Raw genomic sequence first — 22497 nt, forward strand, 5'->3', positions numbered from 1 at the left:
TATTGTACCTTCATTAGCTCTTATGCTGTTAAAAGAGAGTGAAGCAACTCCCTAGAGACTTGGCTGTAGCTTATTCTGCTGCAGAAGCAAGGTAGAGAGGTGCCACAAGGACTCCTCATTGTTAAGGCAGAGACTGTGGCTCGCCGTCCTCAGGCTGGTAGAAGCAGGCATGCCAGGGAGAGGTGTTTCACCAAGTCAGGCATGTAGCACCACCCAGTGGCTAATTTACAGGTAGGTGTTGGTATCTGCTTGAGAGAGCTGATTACTAGCCCTTGTGCATGAAGGAGAAGTGATGGTAGTGTTCCCTTAGCTAAATAACTATGGTTATGATCCTTTTCAATAGCAATTTTGCATATCTTTTTAAATACCCAGTAAACAGGCAGCAGATCTGGTGAACCGAGCTAGTATGTTTTCCTGTATCTTTGTTTCCTTATACCACTTGTTGATTACTGTGGCCACCTCCATCATGGCCTTCTCCATAACTGGTAGGACCTTCTTCCCTCCCCGTTATCTGATGAAGTCATATCTCCCCTTACCTCCACTGGCTCCCCCTTCACCACATCATGTTCATGTTTCTTGTCACCACCTTTTAAGGCTTCACAGAAACTTAACTGGTCTCTATCCAGTCCCAGCTTTTTGCGCCCCCCGCTCTACCATTGATGACAGCTTCCAAGCCCCATGTGCCTGCTTCTTCCCTATCATCTTCATGCATTCTTCTGCACTGTCCTCTGCATTTGGAATGCCCTTTCTGAGCAGACCTCCAAAGCCACCTGAAGGCTCACTTCTACCATGATAACTGTAAGAAACTTAACGATTTAAATCTCATTCTGTCTAAAAAAAAAACAAACAAACCAACCCCCAACAACCTGTTTGCTCCATTGTGCTATGTCCTAGCCTTCAGTGAGTAACTTGGTAATCATATTTGATGCCGGTCCTGCCTCCTCGCCCGCTCCCTACTCTGTCTCTTACACATCCCATGTCGCATCATATCTGAAATCTATTTGTAATCACCTCGGGTCAGAGAATGTTTTTTTTATCTGTACTGAGAGGCTCCTACTGCACTCATAAAAATGATAAAAATTGGAAAATGTTCAGCGGAGGGCAACAAAAATGATTAGGGGACTGGAACACATGACTTATGAGGAGAGGCTGAGGGAACTGGGATTGTTTAGTCTGAGGAAGAGAAGAATGAGGGGGGATTTGATAGCTGCTTTCGACTACCTGAAAGGGGGTTCCAAAGAGGACGGATCTAGACTGTTCTCAGTGGTAGCAGATGACAGAACGAGGAGTAATGGTCTCAAGTTGCAGTGGGGGAGGTTTAGGTTGGATATTAGGAAAAACTTTTTCACTAGGAGGGTGGTGAAACACTGGAATGCATTACCTAGGGAGGTGGTGGAATCTCCTTCCTGAGAAGTTTTTAAGGTCAGGCTTGACAAAGCCCTGGCTGGGATGATTTAGTTGGGGATTGGCCCTGCTTTGAGCAGGGGGTTGGACTAGATGACCTCCTGAGGTCCCTTCCAACCCTGATATTCTATGATTCTATATGCTCCATGCTAGTCTCAAATAAAACAAGTGGCAGACTAGTAGATTAGTGCTTAATGCATTTTGTTCTGGCATTCGGGGGCGGCTGGATTTGCATCAGTTCTGTTTGTTCCTTTGTTTCAGCGTGACGTATGAGGATCCGCAGGCTGTCAAAGGACTGGCATCTGCTCTGGACGTTCGAAAACAGAACACAGGAGGGGTACGTCATTGCTCTGAATTACTGCCCTCTGAAACAAGCACTCCAGCACAAAGCTGGGAGCGTGACATGCAATGCTGCATCTGTGTCTGAGTTTAACATTTCATTTGGTATCCCACCAATGATTCCGAAGGTAGCATTGTCCATTGCATTTAGTGTGGATGCCAGTGAGGGCCATGTTGAAATAAATATCAAAAGAACACGTACTTGCTTGGTAACCATTCCTAAAGAGAATTGCTACTTAATATATTCAGTATAAATAACATCACAAAAACACAGTGGGTGAATGCTTCTGTAATCTTGCAGTCTGCCTGGATGTCTAGCTTTCTGGGAGGAGCCACTGCAGAACTGAGTGGGTAACCTTCTATGAACGCTGATTAATTCTTGTCTATGAAAGTTAATATAGTTGTTCAGAAAGAACACAATCTGTCTGAAGTTATAACAAACTAGATATTAGTGACCTAGAGTGAGAGCTCACATTGGGGATGCCTTTAACTCCTTTGGCCAGTCCCATCTAGGGATGTGAGCTGAATAAAGAGCAAGTGAAATTCCCAGATATACCCCCAACCCCCTTTTAGCACTTTGTACACTCATGGTTGTCACTATAAGTCTAGTGATGGCTGAAGGAGTTCAGAGCCCCCAACCTGGCTCTGTATTGACCACTAGGGAGCATGGAAGAGCCAACGCAGCACACATCCTTCTCCATCAGCTGAGTTGCATCTTCCCATCCCATGTTGATCCCCTCTCGATTCTCTCACATGCTGGGAGGTTGCAATATATTCTGAGGCATCTGGCCAGCCCAACAAACTTTCACTCTGAGCCAGTGAGAAATGGGAATGAATGTTTGTGGGTGAGTCAGGCCAGGTGTGCCCAGCTGCTTGCTGCCACTTAGACTGTTGAGAACAGAATCTTTAATCCCTTCTTTGTTGCTGGCTCACTTTGGAATTACCAGTGGTGAGTGTTGATGTGAGACACAAGCCCTTGGCAATGGAGGCTCTATTCCGCTGGTGGCTAAGGGGTTGTTATCCTGAGCGGTCTTGTTCTTATTTTATACCTGCTTCGGGCACTGCCGCCACCTGTCACTCACACCAGCATAGATGTTACTCTGCCTGAAGGGTTGTCAGTTCAAAGGACCATGTCTTGAACTAATCTGACTGGTCAAAGTATTTGAAAGCAGTCGCTCTTCTGGACTATTGAATTTGGGCTGTGGGATATCATTACAGCTCAGATCTTCACCCTCTTTTCAAAGGTCCTGATAGCTGTACCGCATAGTCCAAAATAGCCCATTTTATGATTGGTTAACATAAGCACTGCTTGTCTGGGAGGAAGCGTAAACCCCGAATAGCTAGGAGACAAAATACACTTTACAAAATGATGCAAGGCTGTTGGGCACTGCTGGTTAGTGGTGATAAAAATGCTAATAACGTCCGAAAGTTATCAACCCCTGTTGGTGTAGTAGGAGTAAAGTTGTTGGTAGCTTCTTGTTCTCTCTAAACTAGTGCGTGGTTTAATTAGGACAAGGCTTAACTGAAGGATATTTCCCTTGTAGGTAATCCAGGGAGGGGCCAAAGTCTATTACAGCACATTCTTCTAGGACTTCTCATTTTAATGAGGTTCTCTTATGTTAAAGTTCTTCTCACCAAACTGAAGTAGTGCAGTTGTTCTCAAACGGTGTGCATGGAGAGATGGCTGGTCATAGGCAGTTGACTATCCTTGCTTCCACCTGTTAAATCACATGACGACAGCTAAAAATATATTACTTTTACCCTTCCATGTTGGGAACTGCTGTAGTTGCCAGCGAGATGTTATAGGATGGCAACTAGGAAGGGCAGTGCCCATGGGATAACCTTTGTTATCCACACTGTGGAGAAGTTGAGAAGATTGAGTGATTCCACCTCGTGATACGTTCCCCAGCCAGACTCCTGAAATGAGATGTTATGGTTTTGTTCCCCTTAAACTGTGAAGCCCTTAAAGATGTGCAGTTTGAAAGGCGCCAAACTATTTCATCCAGTTATGGTTATTTGCTCTCCCCCGGCCACTATCATCATGTCCTTTGTAAGGCTGGCGTTACCAGGCTAAGCCTGGACAGTCTCTCTGGAGACCAAGAAAAACTGGAGGAAAAATAACGTTTGCTGTGAATTATCACCTCCAGAAAGGGAAGTTCCAGAATGGCTTAAATGTAGGGATTTTTGTGAGGCCCGACAGATTTCAGAGTCACCTAGTCCACATTCCGACGACTTTTAAGAAAAATAAACGTCAGCCTCACTTAGAAATTGTGAGCTCTGTAACCTGCCCAAAGGAAGCCAAGAGGCCAGGACTCCTGTTTCTGATGTACAGATCGCACAGAAGGGAGACAGAAACAGGTGGTGTCTTTAAGTGGGTATTACCAGAAAGGACCCTATGCGTAGTATATGCTTCTGATTTACTGCTGTTGTATTATTACCTTATCACGGGTGTTGCTGTGGTTTCTTTCTTGATGGGCATTTCTGCTCTCAACGCAGAGGAGAGGTAAAGGTGGGAGCTCAGACATGGAGCCCATAGACAAGTGGCTAATTACACAAGGAATGGTGAGGATTTCACCAATTACAATGAACCCTGTTCCCCATTCCCGTTCCTTTTGTAGAATAACCATCCTGTGTTTACCTCTCACCCAACCTGCTGAACTATCACAAATCAGACAGTACAAGGATTTTATTCCACACCTGTATAATTGTCTAGGGGATGGGGAAAGTTTAATATTCAGGGGGTAGGTCTCCAAAAATTCCTTTTTATATTGCCCAGAGACCTGCAGCCCCGTAAGTCTCTTGTTGGCATCAGTTGTAGCAGTTTCTACTGTCCATCTTTACCTTCGAAACAGGGCTGGGGATCCTGTTAGTTCCTTTTACTGTCTCGATTTATATATGCAGTATCCACTTTTCAAGCATAAACACAAGCTCCATGTATTTAATTCAGGGATGGGTCATTTTCTCGGCTCCTTTTCAAACTCCTTTAATAGCAGCCAACTCCTGCGGCACTTAACTCCATGGCAAGCCCAGCACATGAAGTTTGCAGGATCAAACCTAGTTGGATTGAGTAGCATAGGAGAAGTGTACTTCTCTGTGTCTCTCTTTTTCTGCTTATTCTAAAACAAGGGAACCTGAGTGTGCTAGCTGGATTGACATGTTCCATTGGCACTGGCAAATGTCCCATTTAAGGAATATTTCCTGCATTAAGGCTTTCAGGATTGGACTTTATTGGGAGGACCTGGTGCAGGGTTTCCAACTCTGGCAGTTTTATTGTGAGTCTCATGATACTGGTGTTTTACTTACAGCATCAGGTCCTGGAGACAGCTGAGCACATGAGAATCGCAGCATGCCTTTAAATAACAGTTCTGTGCTCTGATGCTTATGATGAAAAGTTTGAAAGTGTGACCTGAGTGTACCTTTAAAGGCTCAGAAACCAGAGGAAAATAAAGAGAACGCAACAATTGTTTTAAAATAACTCATTTTTAAGTCAGTCTCGATTCAGAGGAGGGAGGAGCTGACTCATGTTTTAATGTTTGAGGTTTCAATACTGTGGTGACCTGCTTTCAAGTATAACCACACACATCTTTAGGAGGAATGGTCAAAGTCCTGACATGAGACTTATTGCGGGTTTGTAGGGGTGTGTGTGGCTTAGATTTTTTGAAGGGGCGGGAAGGGGATTTTTTTGGAAGCGGGCTGAGGCTTTTTACTATTAAACTTAAGAGCTGGGACTATCGAAAGAGCTTACAGGGGCTGGGTATCCAATTCCTACTGAAATTCAATGGGGCACCCAACTCCTGGAGGGGACTTTTGAAGATCCCAGCCTAAAGGGGACATGTTGAGAAAAAAATTAAGATCCGGAAAGTAAAGGGTATATGGCATCAGAACACATCCCTGAAATGAAACTGATGGATCCTAAATCGAAAAGTATAACACAAGCCCAGGTTTTTAAGCAAGGTGTGTGAAACTGCACGTCACCAACAACATGCATGCCAGTGCCCAGTGGAGACACAGCAATTGAGTATTTGGGCATGTACATAGCCAGTAAGGTGCCTGACTTGGTCACATTCATTTGCAAATGCCTGAGTGCGTGCTGGGTACTCTGCATGTGTCATGGGCACACTGTGTGCCCAATTGTATGCACCTAACTTTGAAATGGAACTCTGGTTCCCAGTGTTTCAGACCCACAATTACTAATATAAGCTCGAAAGAGCCGTAAAAGGAATGGCACCTGCTTCTCCGCTGATGCCTTTGGATGCAGTTCCCTGTGACGCTGGCTGGTGTGTGGAGCTGTAGCAGCCACTGATGATCTATTCCATTTTGTTAGAGGCTCATCCATTATGAATAATCCTGTGATTGAGTTAGTTCCCCGTGTTTGCTTTTCCACTGTTTACAAGTGCAGGGAAGCATGAAATTGGTGCCCCTGCTGTTCACTCCATTCAGGCCACTGCCTTATTGAAAAACCAAACACAATATCTGCTTATTGGCTTGTGGTTATTCGGCCTGGAAAAAAGGATACTGCAGCATTCATGGAGGCATACAGATTTTGGGGGGGGATCTGGCTGCCCTAGTATGAACTAGGTGCCAGTTTCTGCCCTCACAAGGTGCTCACCCTTGTTCGTATTATATCCCTAAAATAAAACAGGACTAATCATTAACTCAGTTTCTCTCAACCGGCTGTAGTTCTTAACCATATTTATTAATCCCACTTGGTAGTATTTACAGTGTAAATGGAATAATTAGCATCCTAGTCCTGAACTACTGGGTGTTCAAATTCTTTGCAAACTTTTTGTACTGTTGAGATGTGGAAAAGAGGGATGATATTGACACACCTCTCAACTGTGTCTCTACAACGTTAGGAATGTTAAAGGGGAGGGGTTTTGCCTTTTTAAAAAGCAGCCAGAGCATCATTTAAACTTTTTCATAAACCGGCACTTGACTTCTTTCCAAACTGTGACACCCTTAATTTAGGTTTAGTTCCTTCCTCTCTCTCTGTCTCCCACTCCCTTTGTGCCACCCCCCACACCGTACCCGCATGCATAAGAAATTCACTCTAGGACTCTGTGCACGCTGTTCTAGTGAACTTGGCACTATTTTCTCCTGCTTATGGTGCTAGCCCATTGGGAGCACCAAGCAGGAATATTTGGGGGGGGGCCGCCCCACACAACACACACTAATAATTAATAGGGGCCCACCTTGAGCTGCATGGGGCCCTAAGCATTTGCTGGGTCTACTTATGCCTACCACGAGCTCTGACTGAAGGTAGGGCCACAGTACTTTAGTGCACGTATTCCAGTTTCTCTCTCCTAGATTGGGACAGCTGCCAAAGTGTAATGAAGATATTGGTTTGTCTAAGTTATCTACATGCTACCTAGCAGCATGCCAGCTAGGTGCCTGTTGCATAAGTCAAAAGCTTACATCTCGTAAACCACCCACTCTACTTTAGAATTCAAAACCACCACTGTTGCCAGCAGGTCAGTGGCCCAATTGTTTAAAAAAACAAACCAGAATTCACCAAAAGCTAAAACAAACTGCTCTCCGCTGCACGTCCTAAAAGACACCAGGCTGGCAGGGGAAAGGGCAGGTTTCTCTCAATAATTAAGATACTTTGATATACTACCTTTATTGTTGGGCACTAACAAATTGGAACGCCACCACATCTGCCTGGGAGAAAGGAAGATTTGGGACTCAAATGTAACAGTGGCCTGTGTGACATGGGACAATTGAGAGGTACATCCTCTTCCCAGAGATAAAATCCTCTTTCCCTGGAGCCTGGTCTGCTCTTCCTTGTGCCACACATAAGCTAGGGAAATAAACTTTTGGTGAAAATAGCTTCAAATGTGCCCAGATGAACTCTCTCAGCCAAAGTTTTTGGATATCTTTTGGAGATCTTTATTTCCCTTAGTGGCAGGATCCCTCTTCCCACCCTCAATACACCAGGGCCAGTTGAGTCACTTCCTTCTGAAGACAATGTCAAGCTCATTGTCTGTCATTTCACTTTCACTTTTCCAGGGATTCTGTAAAGTGCTTCATACAATGTTCTGAAAAGGCTAATTCCCTGTACCCATGATGGCTTCAACTGCCTGGGCTTGCCCGACCCATAAGATGTTGCATCTTATTTACAATGTCTCGGGCACAACAAGCTGTGTTAGTGAACATATTGTACGAGTTAAATCCTCCACTGCAGTAAACACACGCAGTTACAAGTTGCAGACAATCAAGTAGCTAATTAAATTGTTTAAAATTAGGGTACGCTTTAGCTGCATGAGGGTCACTGCAGCCTTAAAAAGACAAGATTGAAGGATTCCTCTGAAATAGGTGTCTTCACACGTGGCTTAGAGCTCTACTGCTCCCATAATATATCCTATGAAGAATTTTTGATCGCCAAGCAAGGGAAGAAATGAATAGCAGCCAAGCAAGTATTGGTGTCAGTTGTATTAAATATCCAGAAAGGAATAGAATTAGCTAAACCAGTACAAGGCTGTAGTCTAACGACAAGTAGCATGAACCTTGTTGGACAGACATTCTAAGAGTATTACTGAGTTCACCTAGAGTCTCGAGGTGTCATTTCATACCTGTTTCTTTTCCAGTGGGATCCTATTGAGTAGAAACATAATTTGTGTTATTAACAACATTGCAGGGCCTTTTTAAGGGTAGAATATTGGATGTTATCAGCACTAAGGAAATGGTGTGGCAATACTTTTTGGTGGGGTCTTTATTGCTGATGAAACCACAAACAAAATCTGCCTTCAAATAATGGTGTCTAACTTTAATTCCAAGTTTCCTTGGATTTTATGGGTTGAAGATTCATCCTCTGTTCTCTTATCCCTCCTTTCTCATCTTTCCCGATTGGACATTTGGACAATAATATGGACAAATGATCTCATTAATTTTGGAAAAACCCTATGAAATCACAAAGAAATCTTAACAATCCATCCTTAGTTTTTGAACTGAAGTCTATTCTTAATGTTGCGTGAATGTTTTATAGGTTAATTCCCATTTTCTGTTTGTGTATAGACTTTTGAAAAAAATTAATTGCAATAGCTTTATAAATTACCCCCCTTTAAAACAATAGGTGCCACATAAATACATAAGAAAGAGAGACAGCAGTTTAAAACTCCTATGATGTTTTTTAAATTGCTGCTGGCTGAATAATTGCACAGCTGGGGCTCGTGTCTGAAGTCCGTAATCTCCAAAGCTATTAAACCAACTAGTCAGCTCTGCAAGACACAACTTGTTCGTGGAGGCTAGCAAGTCAAAAACTGTCTCCAGAATCTATCCTCCTGTTAATGGCCATTTTTGCAAGTTCTCAGCAACTTGGAACCACTGCCTTCAGCATCTTACATGCATGATCCAGTTTATCCTTGCAGATTAAAAATGGAGACTTGTCCTGCACAGAAATCTGGCCTGTTCCAATCTAAACTGCAAGTGTTCCTGTGGTGTTCGGGATCTCCATATCATTACTGTCAGTTACTGGGCAAACTGCATCTCTGCCTCCTCCTGGTTCTGTCAAGTGCACCCTGGCCTCAACCCTCTAGCCATCATCACCTGTCTCTGCGTAGAATCACATGATTCTCCCACTCTCAGACTGGGCCTATCTTACCAGATGTTTTACCATCATCCACACAGGGATCCTGGTAGGACTAACTTCCCTGAGCCTCTTCCATGGAGCTTTGCTCTGTCACCTTGTCCCCCCCGTCAGAGCTTCTCAGAGCTTCGTGACCTCTTCCTGGACAGCCCCTGGCAACTCACCCCCCCTTCTTTTCCTCCAAAGGCTTTAACTGTTTAGTGTTTAGTCTCTCTGCCTGAGAAAACAGCTGTGTCGCTTCGGTTAGAGCCTGCAAGCATGCCATTGTCTTCCAAGCGTGTGCTGGGGTGTCCTTATTTAGGTCTATTGTGTTACTTTCCTCTTTGCTCTTTCCACAGCCCCTCGGTTAAGTTAGATCCATACAGTCCTACAGGAACTTCTAAGAGCCCAGTGTACAAGAACTTTCCCTCGCTGACCAATCATGCTCACCATTAATACAACAGTTACATCCAAGTATCCATAACATTATTACAGATCAGATCTATGTCCATAACCATTACAAAGCAGGAAATGGTGGTTTTTATCATAATGTGTTTGAATAAGTAGGAAGAGAGCCAGAAACAATTAAGAGTCCTCTTTAGGCAAACTACCTTAGCAAGGTTCAGGGAGAATCGCCTGTGGAAGAAATATTTCGGTATAATTACTTTTGATTCTGAAGTTTATCCTGAATGTGGTCATTCTGGGTTACTTTCTCTCTGGAAGGACTGATCAAATTGGCTTCATTTGCCTGTGGGAAGACTGCAATATTTGAACCCCTTTGTTATGTTTGTTACTAACCTTAGACAATGATCAATGTCCATTAAAAACAAAAACAAAAAGCTGGGGGAGGGGGGCAACTGACAAGAATGACCCTCATTTGTCTGACTTCATTGAAACTGAAGTTAGGTATTTCAAAATATAATCCATATCCAATATTCTATCCTCAAAAGTGTTACGTGATCCAGATTAGAGCCATCAGTCCACACTGATGGCTCTAATATGTAATCGGAAAGTTCTCACATCTGGTCACATTCTCCATAATCTTTGTTTTGGTTTTGTTAGCCTCACGGTTCATAATTGACCTTTAAGTGTTGCTTTATTTGCATGCTATTTGTATTTTGTTGCTTTTTCAGTGCATCTTACAGCTTATTTTGTGGTTTTTTTGTTTTGTTTTTTCCATCTTATTTCTGGCATTTTCCATCATTCTGTGGCCATGATTGTGGATGTATTTTGGTTTTGCCTGCCTTGCTGTATCTCTCGCTGCACTCCATAGATCCCCGTTGCACAGTCCTCTGTCATGGATGACATTGAGGAGTGGCTCAGTACCGACTTGGTGAGACTTGACTTTTTATATTTCGTTTTTCATGTAGGAAGTAGGACTTGTGCATATGCGTAACTTTTAATGCAAGCTATTGTTGCTCCTCTGTGGTTACCCATACGGGGAGGGAATGACACCTTATAAAGCATATATTTGGTTTTTTTCCCCAGGGAAGGAAATAAATAAGTAATGAGCTGCTGTTGTATTTTCACTTCTCCTTTCTCAGTGTCACAGAGGTGGTATGATTGTCAGGAATTTGGATTTAAGGAACCCAATGAGGGAAAGCATTTAAGCACCTGCTGAAGTCCACCTTTATTTAACACAGTATTTTTAAGCACATGCTTAAGGCCTATTGAAGTCATTGGGATGTAAGCACATAACTTAATTTTAAATCTATGCTCAAGTGCTATGCTGAATAGTTGGACTGCTGAATTGTGGCCTAAGTTCCTTACAGTTAAACAGGAAATCTTACCTGTCTCCGTTTAAACTGGTGTGAAGAAGGGGGAGTTTCTCTGCTGATTTTTACTTTTCCCTATTTTGACAAGTGCTTAGTTCAGCCTCCAGTTCCCCAGTTCAAGGGAGCCCAAAGTACGTGACTAGGCCTTGTCACGGAATACTTCAAGGAAGTAACATCAGTACGGCTCAGTTGTTGGACACGGTAGAGCAAGTTATAGCATTATACACTAAGCCCTGGCTATGTGCTCATTAAAAAAACTTCTGTACAATAGAATGTTGTTTACACCTTACATGATGCTTAATCTTCAAAGTGTTAATCTTCCCAAAACCCTGGTAAGGCAGGTGGTATTCCCGTTTTACAGATGGGGAAAGTGAGGCAGAGAAGTTACTCCTCACTTCCAAAGGAGACTAGATTTTGGGGGGTTTAAAATACTTGACAGTGTCATTTTTTTTCATGTGGTAATTATTTGAAAATTATGCCACCTAAGTTGGGATTTATTACAGTTTCCTTATTTAATAATTGTGAATTCTCAAATCCTGGTGAAACACATGCTAGATGTCTGAAGGTAAAAATGTACTAAACTTATGGCATGTTAACCTTTGCTACTTCTCCTGGACAACACACTAGCTTCCTATCACTTTATTTCAGCCTACCCATCTTATTCTTGTCTACATTCATGGCATCACCTGCTTTACAATCAGCTTTTTTTTTTTTTTCTTCTCAATCATGAATTCTAAATCCAAAATGAACCATCCATTTTATTCAGGAAAAATACAGTCACTAAACATTTCACTGGGGGTTTCTATATCATTTGATTAAGCTTTTAAATAAGATGCACTATTAACGAAAGCCACAGCCATGATGTCCTAAAGGAATTGTAAAGAGATGAGGTGGCATCTCCTTTAGCTATTCACTTTTGTATCAGGTTATGACTTCTCTTGATAAGAAAAGGTCTGCTGTCTTGGAACTGGAGAAGATGGAGATTACCTGACTGTCACTCAGGTCTAATGGGGAGTGCACTGATAATGGATGTCGCCAATAATCAATAGCACCATCATTTGGACTATTTCTCTTGTTCTGCAACACAGAGAAATACTGGGTCGTTCGTCTGCCTCCTGTCATGAGCACGATGTGACTCATCTAGGTCATCTTGCTCAAATAGTAACTGTGGTTAAGCAAAGGGGCAGAGGCAGTGAATGGTATGGGTTACTTGTAAACATGCTTAGGCTGAAACTGAAAGAGAAGTGAAGTACGTGTTCATACTTGTTTCTTTGTTCCAACTGCAGAAAGGAGAAGAACTGGAAGAAGGCGTGACAAGTGAAGGTAAGCAGAGAAGTCCCTGGCTTTCAGAGCGGTCTCAGTCCAGTGCCTTAGAGTAGAATATCCATATTGCTCTCTTCTGATACAGTCACCCAGCAGAGATCCTCTTCCGATCCACCAAACTCTTGGTAGCTGATGTTCCATAGTGTATCCTTCTGGAGCATCTTCACTGAAATGGGAAGTGGTGGAGAATTTCAGGAGGGATCTTCAAAAAACCCACTTGTTTGTGCTGGTTACCCTGGTAGGGTTCTGTGCTTCACTTCATCTTCACTGTATTTGTGTAGTGCCTCTGTAGCAACATACGAGCCAGTGAACTCTCTAAGCACTTAGAAATGATTGTCCTCTGTTTATTTCAGGATGGGACGTTTCTATTCCCAGTCTCCAGGACTCTTTTCTCTCGCCCACCCTGCCTCCTGGTGGAAGAAACTGAGTTTTCTCTTCCTTTTCATCTCACCACTTTCCCCTTTTAGTTCCAATCTCCCTTCTGCTGACCTAGCTGCCATGTGGCACTTCCCTGGCAGATGGGCGTAACCTTGTATATTTATCCTTCCTGCCTCTAGCAGGAGTGATCAGGCACCTTGAGCAGCTTTTATTAGTTACTTTTAGAAAAACAGATTAATCAAGAGCTGTGTTAACATCCCAAGTGAGCATCTTAAAATGAGCTGTTTAAAAGGGTTAAATCATGAACACAGAAAGCTCCTATTTTAGCCTCATTAACAGAAAAAATAATTCTGCAAAAGCAGCCGCGCTGGCTTCGAGGAGCAGGAGAAGGCAGGCAGACAGCAGACAAGAGAGCTATCTTTTAATTAAAAAAAAAAAAAAAACCAACGCAGTAGCCATATCCTAGCAGTAAGACATGTTGGGGCATATTCTATTGGCTCTGTGTGGGTAGATGCCATGCTTTCAGGGTGTTAATCCTGATGTAAACAGTGCATCTGATTTCTGAACTTTAACGAGACACCACAGTTAACGTATAGGTTGAGGGGTCAACGAAACATGCCCCGGCATGTCATAGAGCTGTAACGAGCTATGCATTATATAGTGCTCAGAAAAAAACAAGCCCAAGAAAATGCGCTCCAAGTTTCAACTCTTTTTTTCCCCCTTGCTGTGATTTTTTCACTTTCCCTGGACGTGCCCCACTTGTACTGTGTGTTCCCAGACTTTGTTCCTGCCCAACATGCCCATACGTGTTGCTCAGAAACCAATCCTGGCACATAGTGTGCCTATGCGCTTTGCTTAGTATGAGTGTGAGAGAGAGCAAAGCTCACTTAAGGGATTCCAAACACCATGAGAATGGTGCGGGAACCTAGCAAATATTGAAAGGTATGACTCAGATACCATCCATTGGAGTGTGGGGAATGGTCATTTCCTCCTCCTTTCCCCACCCACCAGAATAGCACTTGATGGTATTTCTCCCTATGTTCGGGATCGCACCCTTGACTGGCATTTGAGTGTTGATCCACTCTGCTGACTAAACTGTATTACTGTGATGCTTCTTTCTTAGGCCCTCTGTACCCTCGTGAGGAAGTCATATTTGTGCATGTGGCTTGTGTCTATGAACGGTTGGCCCAAGGGATTGACAGTGGGGACAGAGCATGGGTTCTCAACCTAGGGCTCGTAACCCCATATTGACAGCATTCCCCCTCCCATGTAGCAAGGTGGGAGGAGGTCGTTCCAAAGTGGCAAAAATTGAGACCCACTGGTAGAGAGCCTTTCACTTTTGTCAGCGGTTCAAATCTATCCCAGGTTGGATTTGACCGTAAGTTATTACCGTCAGATAGCTGTACCGGGGGCCTTGTGTGAAATGAGTTTGGGTCTCTGTGCTAGGTCTGGTAGTGAATTCTCTGGTGTGGATACCTGTGCTCTGGGAACTGGACTAGCTGCTCACCTTGTTGGCAAGCTCAGCAAAGGGGTAAGAGGTTTTGATGGCCCATGGAGACAACTCTTATCCCTTGCGGGGTCACGGATGGAACACACTGGGGCAGGGGGCAGCATGAGGAAGCTTTCAGTGATACTGCATATGCTCCGCCGGTCCTGTGCATGCCCAGAGAACAGTCAACGCACTGTTAGATTCGTGCAGAGGACGATCCCTGGTTCGACCCTAACTCTGATTCTTCTCCATGTTTTTTGCGTTGCAGAGTTCGACAAATTTTTAGAAGAACGAGCCAAAGCTGCCGAGACACTCCCAAATTTACCTTCTCCTCCGCTGGAGGCCCCCACTCCTCCTACGAATCCTTCAGGCAGGAAGAAGCAGGAACGCTCAGAGGATGCCCTCTTCGCACTGTAAAGATCGCTCTTGGCTACCTTCTCCGTGCTCTGCAGAAGAATGTCTCTGTACAGCCACATTGTCCTTTCACAGTTCTTGGCTAACCATGACCCCCTTGCCATCCTGGTTTCATCAACTGCTTCTCTTGCTTATCTCTAAAACACTCTCTCCCCCCCCACCCCCCAGCTGACTTTTGTATTAAAGGCCAGCTCTGCTCCTACCAGACCACAGTTCTCCAGCACTAGCTTAACCTCCCCCCACCCCCATTCCCATCCAAGCTGCATAAGAGCAGCTCTTAATGCCGAAAACTCCTTTAAAAACGCATGAGTATTTCTTTACCTTGTTGATCTGAAAGTGTAGTGAGAGCGGCCTTGCCTTTGATTTACATAGGGACCATCCCCTTCTGCGGGTAGGTGCTTCCGAATAGGCTGGTCTGAGTGTCAATCTGCATGTAATTGCCTGAAATGGAATGGAGATGTATTTTAATTTTAGATACAGATGTCAAGGTATCCGCTTCTAATAGGTTTAGACAGCAAAGAACAACAGCTTTTTCCCTTTCAACATGTACTTCACAAGTTAAAATTCTCCTCCTCCCCTCCCCCCATCCCCTAGTACCACATGGCAGTTGCTGTTCTCTACTCTGTGGTGCTTCCAGTGTGTAGTCTCATGGGATTTTTTTTCTCTGCGTTGACCTAAGCTTCCTCTGATTTGAAAGCAATTTGTTAGTTTTGTCCAGCAGTGCTGTGAATAGGAGAATGCTGGGATAAATGGCTATTGTAACACTAGAGATCATATGAAGTATTTCACTCACTGAGGGAGCTTTTCCCCTATAGTGTTTTGTCTAGAATGTGTGCCTTTTCAAACCGGTTACATTTCTCCCTAGCTTGAGAATACTTCTCCAGTCATTAGCTCTGATGCTAAGCAGGCTCTGCCTTCATCTCCTCAACTGTTTGAATGACATCCATGCGAATGGATGGGACTGAAAAACGTAATGGGTGAGACTGGCCACACTGGAGGGGCATGTTTGCTGAATGTCCCTGGTATGCCCTCTAGCACTGGAGGGGTAAAAACAGAAATGTTGTTAAGAGGTAGGTCATCAGAAAAAGGGGCCAGAGCTGTGATTGCTTGTAGGAGACTTCCTAGGCAAATGGATACGGGGGGAAAGATTTTAACCGGCACTTTGGCTGTGGAGATGCAGATATTGGAGATGCAGCTCTTTATTTTCCTGCTGGAAGGTTTGGGCTCAAACACTGGCTGGCTGCGGTCGTATTGTATGTCATGTGAAATAAATGTGGAGTGCCCTTTGCAGTCTCTGCCTCCTTACAACCACCTAGTGCTAAGAGGCGACTGCCCCCACCCCTTTTGCCTGCATGCTTGGATTCTGTTCCCTTTGCTTGTCAGAGGAATAAACTAACTATGCTGTCCTCCTGAAGCACTGGCAGCCCAGGGACCGGCATTTCCAGTATAGTCCTAAGCTGCTCTCCCTCACGCCCGCCCCCTCTCTCATACCCTGGACAGATTCCCGGGTAGCAAGCCAGTGGAGCAAGATGGAACAATAGAGGTGAGAGTCCATACACTTCACAGCCGAGGTAACAGAAGTGCTGTTTCTAGAACGCTGTTTCTCCCAACTCACTAGTCGTTGTTCCTGAGGGCATGAGAATTTTTAGGCGGTGAACTGCTTCGTTTTGATTCCGCATGGCATGACTTCCCTGCGTACTGCTATGTGTGCATCACTTTCACCAACTCCTCTCCCCTGTGCCAGCTCCCTGAACGTTTATCTGAATTGGTTTTCTTCTGGTCAGTCTCCATTAGCCTGCATGTGTAGGGTACTTCAGGGTTTGGCTAGGCCGTGATATAGCGTGGTCCGTCCCCTAATGGCCCACTGCAGCGTGTTAGTCTTTTAGAGAGACAACCCCAAAGCAGAATTGTCCATGTTGACTCTAAACAAATGTAGCTTGCCACTAGGGGCAGACCTCGGGACCTTAGAGCATCAGTTATAGAGGGGAGGGGGAAGTGCCATCTCAGCCTGCGTTTGTTAGGATCTCTGAAACAGGCCAGCTGGGGACGGGGCTGTTCAACAGTGAGTCTTGGAAGAGGAGCAAAGCAGGAAGTTGCAAGAGAATTGTTGGGGGGGCGGGTGAGGGGATTGAGAGCGGGGTTGTCAGTGATGGCAGCTGAAGGAATGTGACTTGTAAGTCTTGTTGGATAGAAGGCCAGGCAACATGTGACTGGTGAATGGGCTGCCGAGAAGGACTATACCAGCTTGCTCAAAGACTTTGGGGGAGTGTGCGGTATGATCTCCAGTCATCCAAACATGCGTGGTTTCCCGCCCTTTCATTCTCCAGCAGCCGCCTCGGCCCTCCCTTGCCCCAGGCAGCTCTCTCTTCCACTCCCCCTTTTTCTCTCTGCCCCTCTCCTTCCATTGCTTCACTCACCCTTGGTTCATTCCTCTTCGTTTAGGGGCTGAGATTGTCCTTCCAAACCCCTGCACTGGTCTAATGTTCCTTCCCTGCTTGGATGTGCCTGTTCTCAGCCAGCCCTGTGCTGTGGAGAATGTACGCCTGCCTGCGAGTGGATTCAAAGCTGGTGCCAGGACATGGAGATGGCTTGATTGAAGCAGGGGGAATGAAACCACCCTTTGCCTCTTCTCTGCCACCCCACCCCCAGCTTAAATTCTGTGGCCTGGGGGCAGCTGTGAGGGCTAGATGTGCTGTGCTCAGGTAGAAATCTGGGTCTTATACAGAACTTGAGTTACCTGAGGAGGGGAGGACCAATGGGATGGGATCACTGTGAGGCTTGGAGACAAGCTTGGCATCATGTGATATTGCCATTGGAGATCTCTTGTGGAGTCCTCTTCCCCTAGAGAAAGACAGGTAATCTGCCTGTAGTTGTCCCTGACCTGCAGGGAAAGAAGGGGTTAAACCCCCTCTCCTCTCTACCATGCATAAACTAGAGTTGCTTCCTGGGAAAGAGACTGGTCCCTTGGGCAAGATCTTGTAGAGCTGCTACTTGGCTGACTGCAGTCTCTGATAGGGGGAAAAAATAAAATGGAACGAAACCGGTGAGGCTGAGTGGAAATATGCTGCTGGTTGCTGAGAGTCAAAGGGTCTCTGAGCTGTGCTTCTAACCTTACGAACCTCAGTCTCTGTGCATTCCCCTTTACCATCTGGTATGATCAGGGAGGCAGACATGACATTGGTTTCAAAGGGTAGCAGGTGTTGTAAGCGAACGTCCGTTAGCTAATGGAGTGGGCTAGACATTAGCTAGGAAAACACCCCACCTTGGGAGAAATGAGCGCACATGCTAGAGGAGATTGCGGCTAGTGAGTTCCGTTAACTTGTCGTCATGCTCAGTCTTGCTTCTGGTCGGACCTTTGATAGATTATTTAATTAAGAACCACCAGTTCTCTTGTGCGCATTCACCCCCCACCCCCTAAGGAGCCCTGCTATCCAGGCAGGTCAGATCTGGAGCCTAAAACACTGGGGCCCGGCTCAGCGTGCTGAGCACTCGTGAGGGCTGTAGAAGTCAAAAGGAGCTACGAGAGCCCAGAACATTAGCCCATGGCCTCCGTTGTAAACGTCAGAGCTACTGCTGGAGCTTTCTAATGTCCTGCAACAGGATCTCCCATCTTCTCCGCTCTGTTCCTTATGATTTGCAAGAATGGGAGCAGTTGAATCACTCTGAGGAAAGGAATGGCTTGTTCCATTTGTCCTTGGAAGATGGTTACCTCAATTACTCTTCCACCCCTTTATTGTAAATGCTTCCTCTACACGAGTGAGGAGAGAACTGAGACAGCTCTGGTATTCGTGGGTGAAGGGGAAGGATGTGTCAGAGGAGAGCAACATGGCTCAGCAGAAAGCCTTTCTCATCGTGCTTAAATATCACAGCTACATACTCAGTGACACTAAATTAACATTGGGATCCGTTGCAAGTTCTAATGATACTTTATTCTAGGTTCTAGTATTTATTTTGTCAAGATATGCTTTCCAATGTGTTTAACATCTTCTGTCAACTCCTTGTGTGCTGGGATGTAAAAAATGAATTTTCTATTGAAATATACCTCTTTTGGGTTTTGGTTTTAAATGTTGTGTGTAGATTTCAGGTGCATCTTTGGCGAGTGTAATAGATAACAATGTGCTGTACAGACTTTTGGGATATTTAACACGTATGCAAGGTTCAAGGGAGAAAAAGAGCTCATAAAAACTTAGCGTGGCCTCTCTTAAAGGGCAGAGCATATGTATGCTAAGTGGTCCGAGTTGGACCATCATGTAGCCTCCAATGTCCCTTTCTCCTGCCAACTTTACTAACCCTGTCCCCCAAATTACATTGACCAAATCAGCTCGGGTACCAGCATTTCAGGTTTGTTTTTACACTTCCAGGCAGAGGGAGTTTTTAAGGAATGAAACTAGCTGTTTCCACCTTAAATGGAGGCCTTTACCCAGCCAGACCCAGTGAAGAGACTTGGTTTCCTCCAGTGGTGTAGCCGTAGATCTAGACTGGGGCTTCCAAATGCCCAGAGGGAGTTAATTACCCAACTTCTCTTGGATTTTAATGGGAGTTGTGCACCTCCTCGACTCCTTTGAAAGCCCCAGACAATGTGACCTGTATCTGCTGCTTCCCATTCGCTACTCTTCCGTTTCCATCAGTTAGGATGGTACATATGGTGGTGGAAGATGGGAGCAGATTTGCTCTCATACCATTTTCTGTCTTTTTTTTTTTTTTTTTTTGGCCTTGTAAATTCTAGGGCCTCCTGTGTTGCTGGGATGTGTTGTGGGCCAGGGTGACGCTGGTTGGCTCCATCCCTGGGCTGAGCTGATCGAGCTTGGTCTGTATTTGTGTACCTCCTCAGTACCAACCCCAAGGCTTGAGGAGGCTGCCCTGGGGGGAAAAACAAAACTCAGGACAGTTTTTTTCCATGGAAATAATGAAGAAGCAATTGGTGGGTAAATCATATTCTTCTTGCAGGTAACCCTTCAACTGCCATAGGCATCCTGTTGGCATCTTCCCACTGCCTTTGTCTGACAGGCCCAGTAGAAGAATGCTGGCAGAAAACCCCTTCCTGCATGCATTTATGAGCACTCCGGTGCTGCTACCATCCACTTAATAACCCTCTCCTGTCCCTTTCTAACTGACCCCTGTAGAATCAGTTTGCCCCCGTGTTCACCATTCACAACTTCCCACACATAGCGGGTTGTCCAGATCACAACATGCCCTTTGATATGGGACTTAAAAACCTTTCCACTCTCATCCCTGCCTCACACAAGCAGCTGCAGCAATTGCCCTATCCATCTGGGCTAAGTGCAAGGCTCCGTTTGACTGCGAGCTGGCTTTGGTCCCAACTGGTGATTTACCCACCCATTGCTCCCTCCTTCTGTCTCCACCTAGTCAGTGGCAAGCATATGCCAAATGCACCCCTCCTCCCCCGCTCTGTGTTTTTATAAGTGTGAGTTCTTCCTCATTCTGTAATGTTGTTATGAGCTACCATTAACACTACAAATGTAACCTGTGTAATAGCATCTCTCTGTATATTAAAGCTGTAGGCTTTCCAGATAAAAGTGGATAATATTTATTTACTGAAGATATTGGGTATTTTTTTGTTTGGGGGAGGGGGTAGGGAAAGGGGACTTAACTGTTTAAAAATATTGACTATGTAAAAACAGAAGAAACACACACTAAATGTGTTGCTGTCTTTCTGTAGAAAGCCAGTGCGTTTACGTAAGGATGATCCAAGTGTATTAATCTACTACCATCAATTAACTTACAGAAATCATCTCTCTAGTTTGGCTCTTGCATGTGCAATACTCCAATAAAAGCACTACTAGTGTGAACCGCACCGTGATGGCTTTGAGTCTGTGTCTTAGATACACCTGGTGTCTTGCTTTCCTTGCCTCCTGCTTTTCCTAACCAGACCGCTGATACATTTATTTTTGTCCATAGCTACCTTGAGTTGCTCATCAGCCCACCAAGACTCAACATATTTCCAGTGTTCCTTTCACATGATGCTCGTTATACAAAGCCGTCTTTCAGGTATCTTGAGCACTAAGTCTCAGACTTGACCCACTTTTAAAATTGTCCACTGGTGGGAGATGTTCTCTGCCTTTGTGTTGAGGTGGATCTAGTTCCTGTGGGGTGGTGTTGGATTGACAACCTGGAAACCAAAGGTCCCTGTCCACAGAACTGGTATAATATGGACGACAGCAATGCAGGCTTCTCCTCGCTGCCCAGCCCCAACCCTGACCTATAGGAGAGCATGAGTAGAATGGAGATTGAAATCCACACATCCTTGGCATCTGAAACTGACTGCAAATTGGTGCCGGTTGTGTTGGTGACGCCTGTCCACCTAGTTCCAAACAACACACTCATTTCATAGGGACCACTGAATGGTCCTCAGATGATCACTCATAGACAATCTGATTTGGTGACCTAGTAGCAAGAGGGCATTATTAATCCCTCATCCATCTGGTTCCTTTTGGGTGCCGTGGATTCTAGGTAGACCCCTTCTTATAATGAGTCTTCTACCTTGGCACCCCAGAACTCACAATGCAAATGCTATCAGACACCTATTCTGGGCACTTCCCCTGCTGGCTGTGCAGGATCAGTAAACTGCTGAAAAAGCTGGCTCCCTAGAGCTGCATCCACTTGTCCCCTCCTGTGGTGGTTGACAGCATACTCGGCACAGGAGTAAATGGAAGAGTAATTACTTTGCTAGTGTAGCACTAGAAATGCCATGAAATACGTTTTCCAAATGCAAACAGGCAGGGAAAGAAAGTGTGCTGTCTAGTTCCCAAGAGGAAAGTAAAAATAGGAGTGAGTAGTTTAAAAACCACCTGTTTAAAATTGTTTTTAAAAAAAAGTATAGCGGTTGCTAACTTGACCTGTTCTGAGAATTAAGCATTTCCCTTCATAATAGCTGCAGGGTGGCTTTCAAAGCAGCTGAATGAAAGTGAAACAGGCAAACTTTGAGATACCGCAAATAAAGCTGAAGTGAAGGTCAGGGCTGATTTTTAACCCACATCCTCCACTAGTTAGATCAAGAGTAGGTGAGTGGTGCTAATAACTGACGCCTTTGACAGTAAGCTTGTCCCTACTAAAGAACTGAAATTTCAATGGTTGTTTCAAACTCCTCTATTCTACTGCCAGAAAGGTGTTTAGAGATGATGTGCCCCACACGGCCAATCCACAGTTGGTCCCATCACCTTTCCAAACATTGCACTGGTTTGTTTACTGTTAGTCAGATCATGTGCCTGACTCTTTGTGTGTCAAACGCTCTGGCAGGAGGTGGTGTGTCCAGTTCTATTCAGGACAAAGGGGCACAGCTACCGTTGGCCTGACAGAGCAGAAATGGCATGAAAGGCACGAAGTTGTAAATTCCCCAAACAACAAATGTTGGACTTGCGGTAGCGTGTTTTAGAATGCAAAACAAACGTCAGCAGGACGCTATGCCTGGGTGGAGAATACAGCCCTGTAGGAAGTACAGGGGTCTAACAGCCCTTCGTTCTGAAGACCTGGGTTCGAATCCCTATGTGTATTACAGATGGCCATGAGGGGTGCCATCCTATCCCCATCTGACTGCCTGGCTAAGTGAAGCATGCTTGATAGTCACTGCTCAGGAGAGGCCCACAGTGGGATGCATGGTGGGAGGGAGGAGGGAGTACCCATGGCAACTGAGTCAGTTTGCACTACATATTTTGATTGTGTACATTCTCCTGTAAAAGAAAAGGCACCAAGGCTGTTCTAACAAGGGATACTGTAGATCAGGACTGAGGTGCATTAGCAAAGCCCTCTAGGGAGTTCAGGCCTGCAGCATAGGGATGCTGTATATTGAGGAG

The 22497-nt window shown here is 44.9% G+C and overlaps 1 protein-coding gene across 5 annotated transcripts in view; it reads left to right on the top strand.

Annotated features, from left to right (window-relative positions):
- The window catches only part of TOM1L2 (target of myb1 like 2 membrane trafficking protein), a 64488-nt gene extending 43972 nt beyond the window's left edge, over nt 1-20516 (top strand). For 3 of the 5 annotated variants that reach the window (XM_084641795.1, XM_084641797.1, XM_084641798.1), the window contains exons 12-16: nt 1666-1741; nt 4240-4305; nt 10581-10640; nt 12369-12405; nt 14541-20516. In XM_084641795.1, coding sequence (XP_084497921.1) covers nt 1666-1741; nt 4240-4305; nt 10581-10640; nt 12369-12405; nt 14541-14689 — 388 coding nt within the window. In that variant the 3' untranslated portion in view covers nt 14690-20516. The remainder of the gene's footprint in view (nt 1-1665; nt 1742-4239; nt 4306-10580; nt 10641-12368; nt 12406-14540) is intronic. The other 2 variants (XM_084641796.1, XM_084641799.1) reach the window with 2 other exon arrangements.
- The last annotated feature ends 1981 nt before the right edge of the window (nt 20517-22497 follow it).

Source organism: Lepidochelys olivacea (genome assembly GCF_965140295.1).
Source record: "Lepidochelys olivacea isolate rLepOli2 genome assembly, chromosome: 10".
In the NCBI taxonomy this organism is placed as follows: Eukaryota; Metazoa; Chordata; order Testudines; family Cheloniidae; genus Lepidochelys; species Lepidochelys olivacea.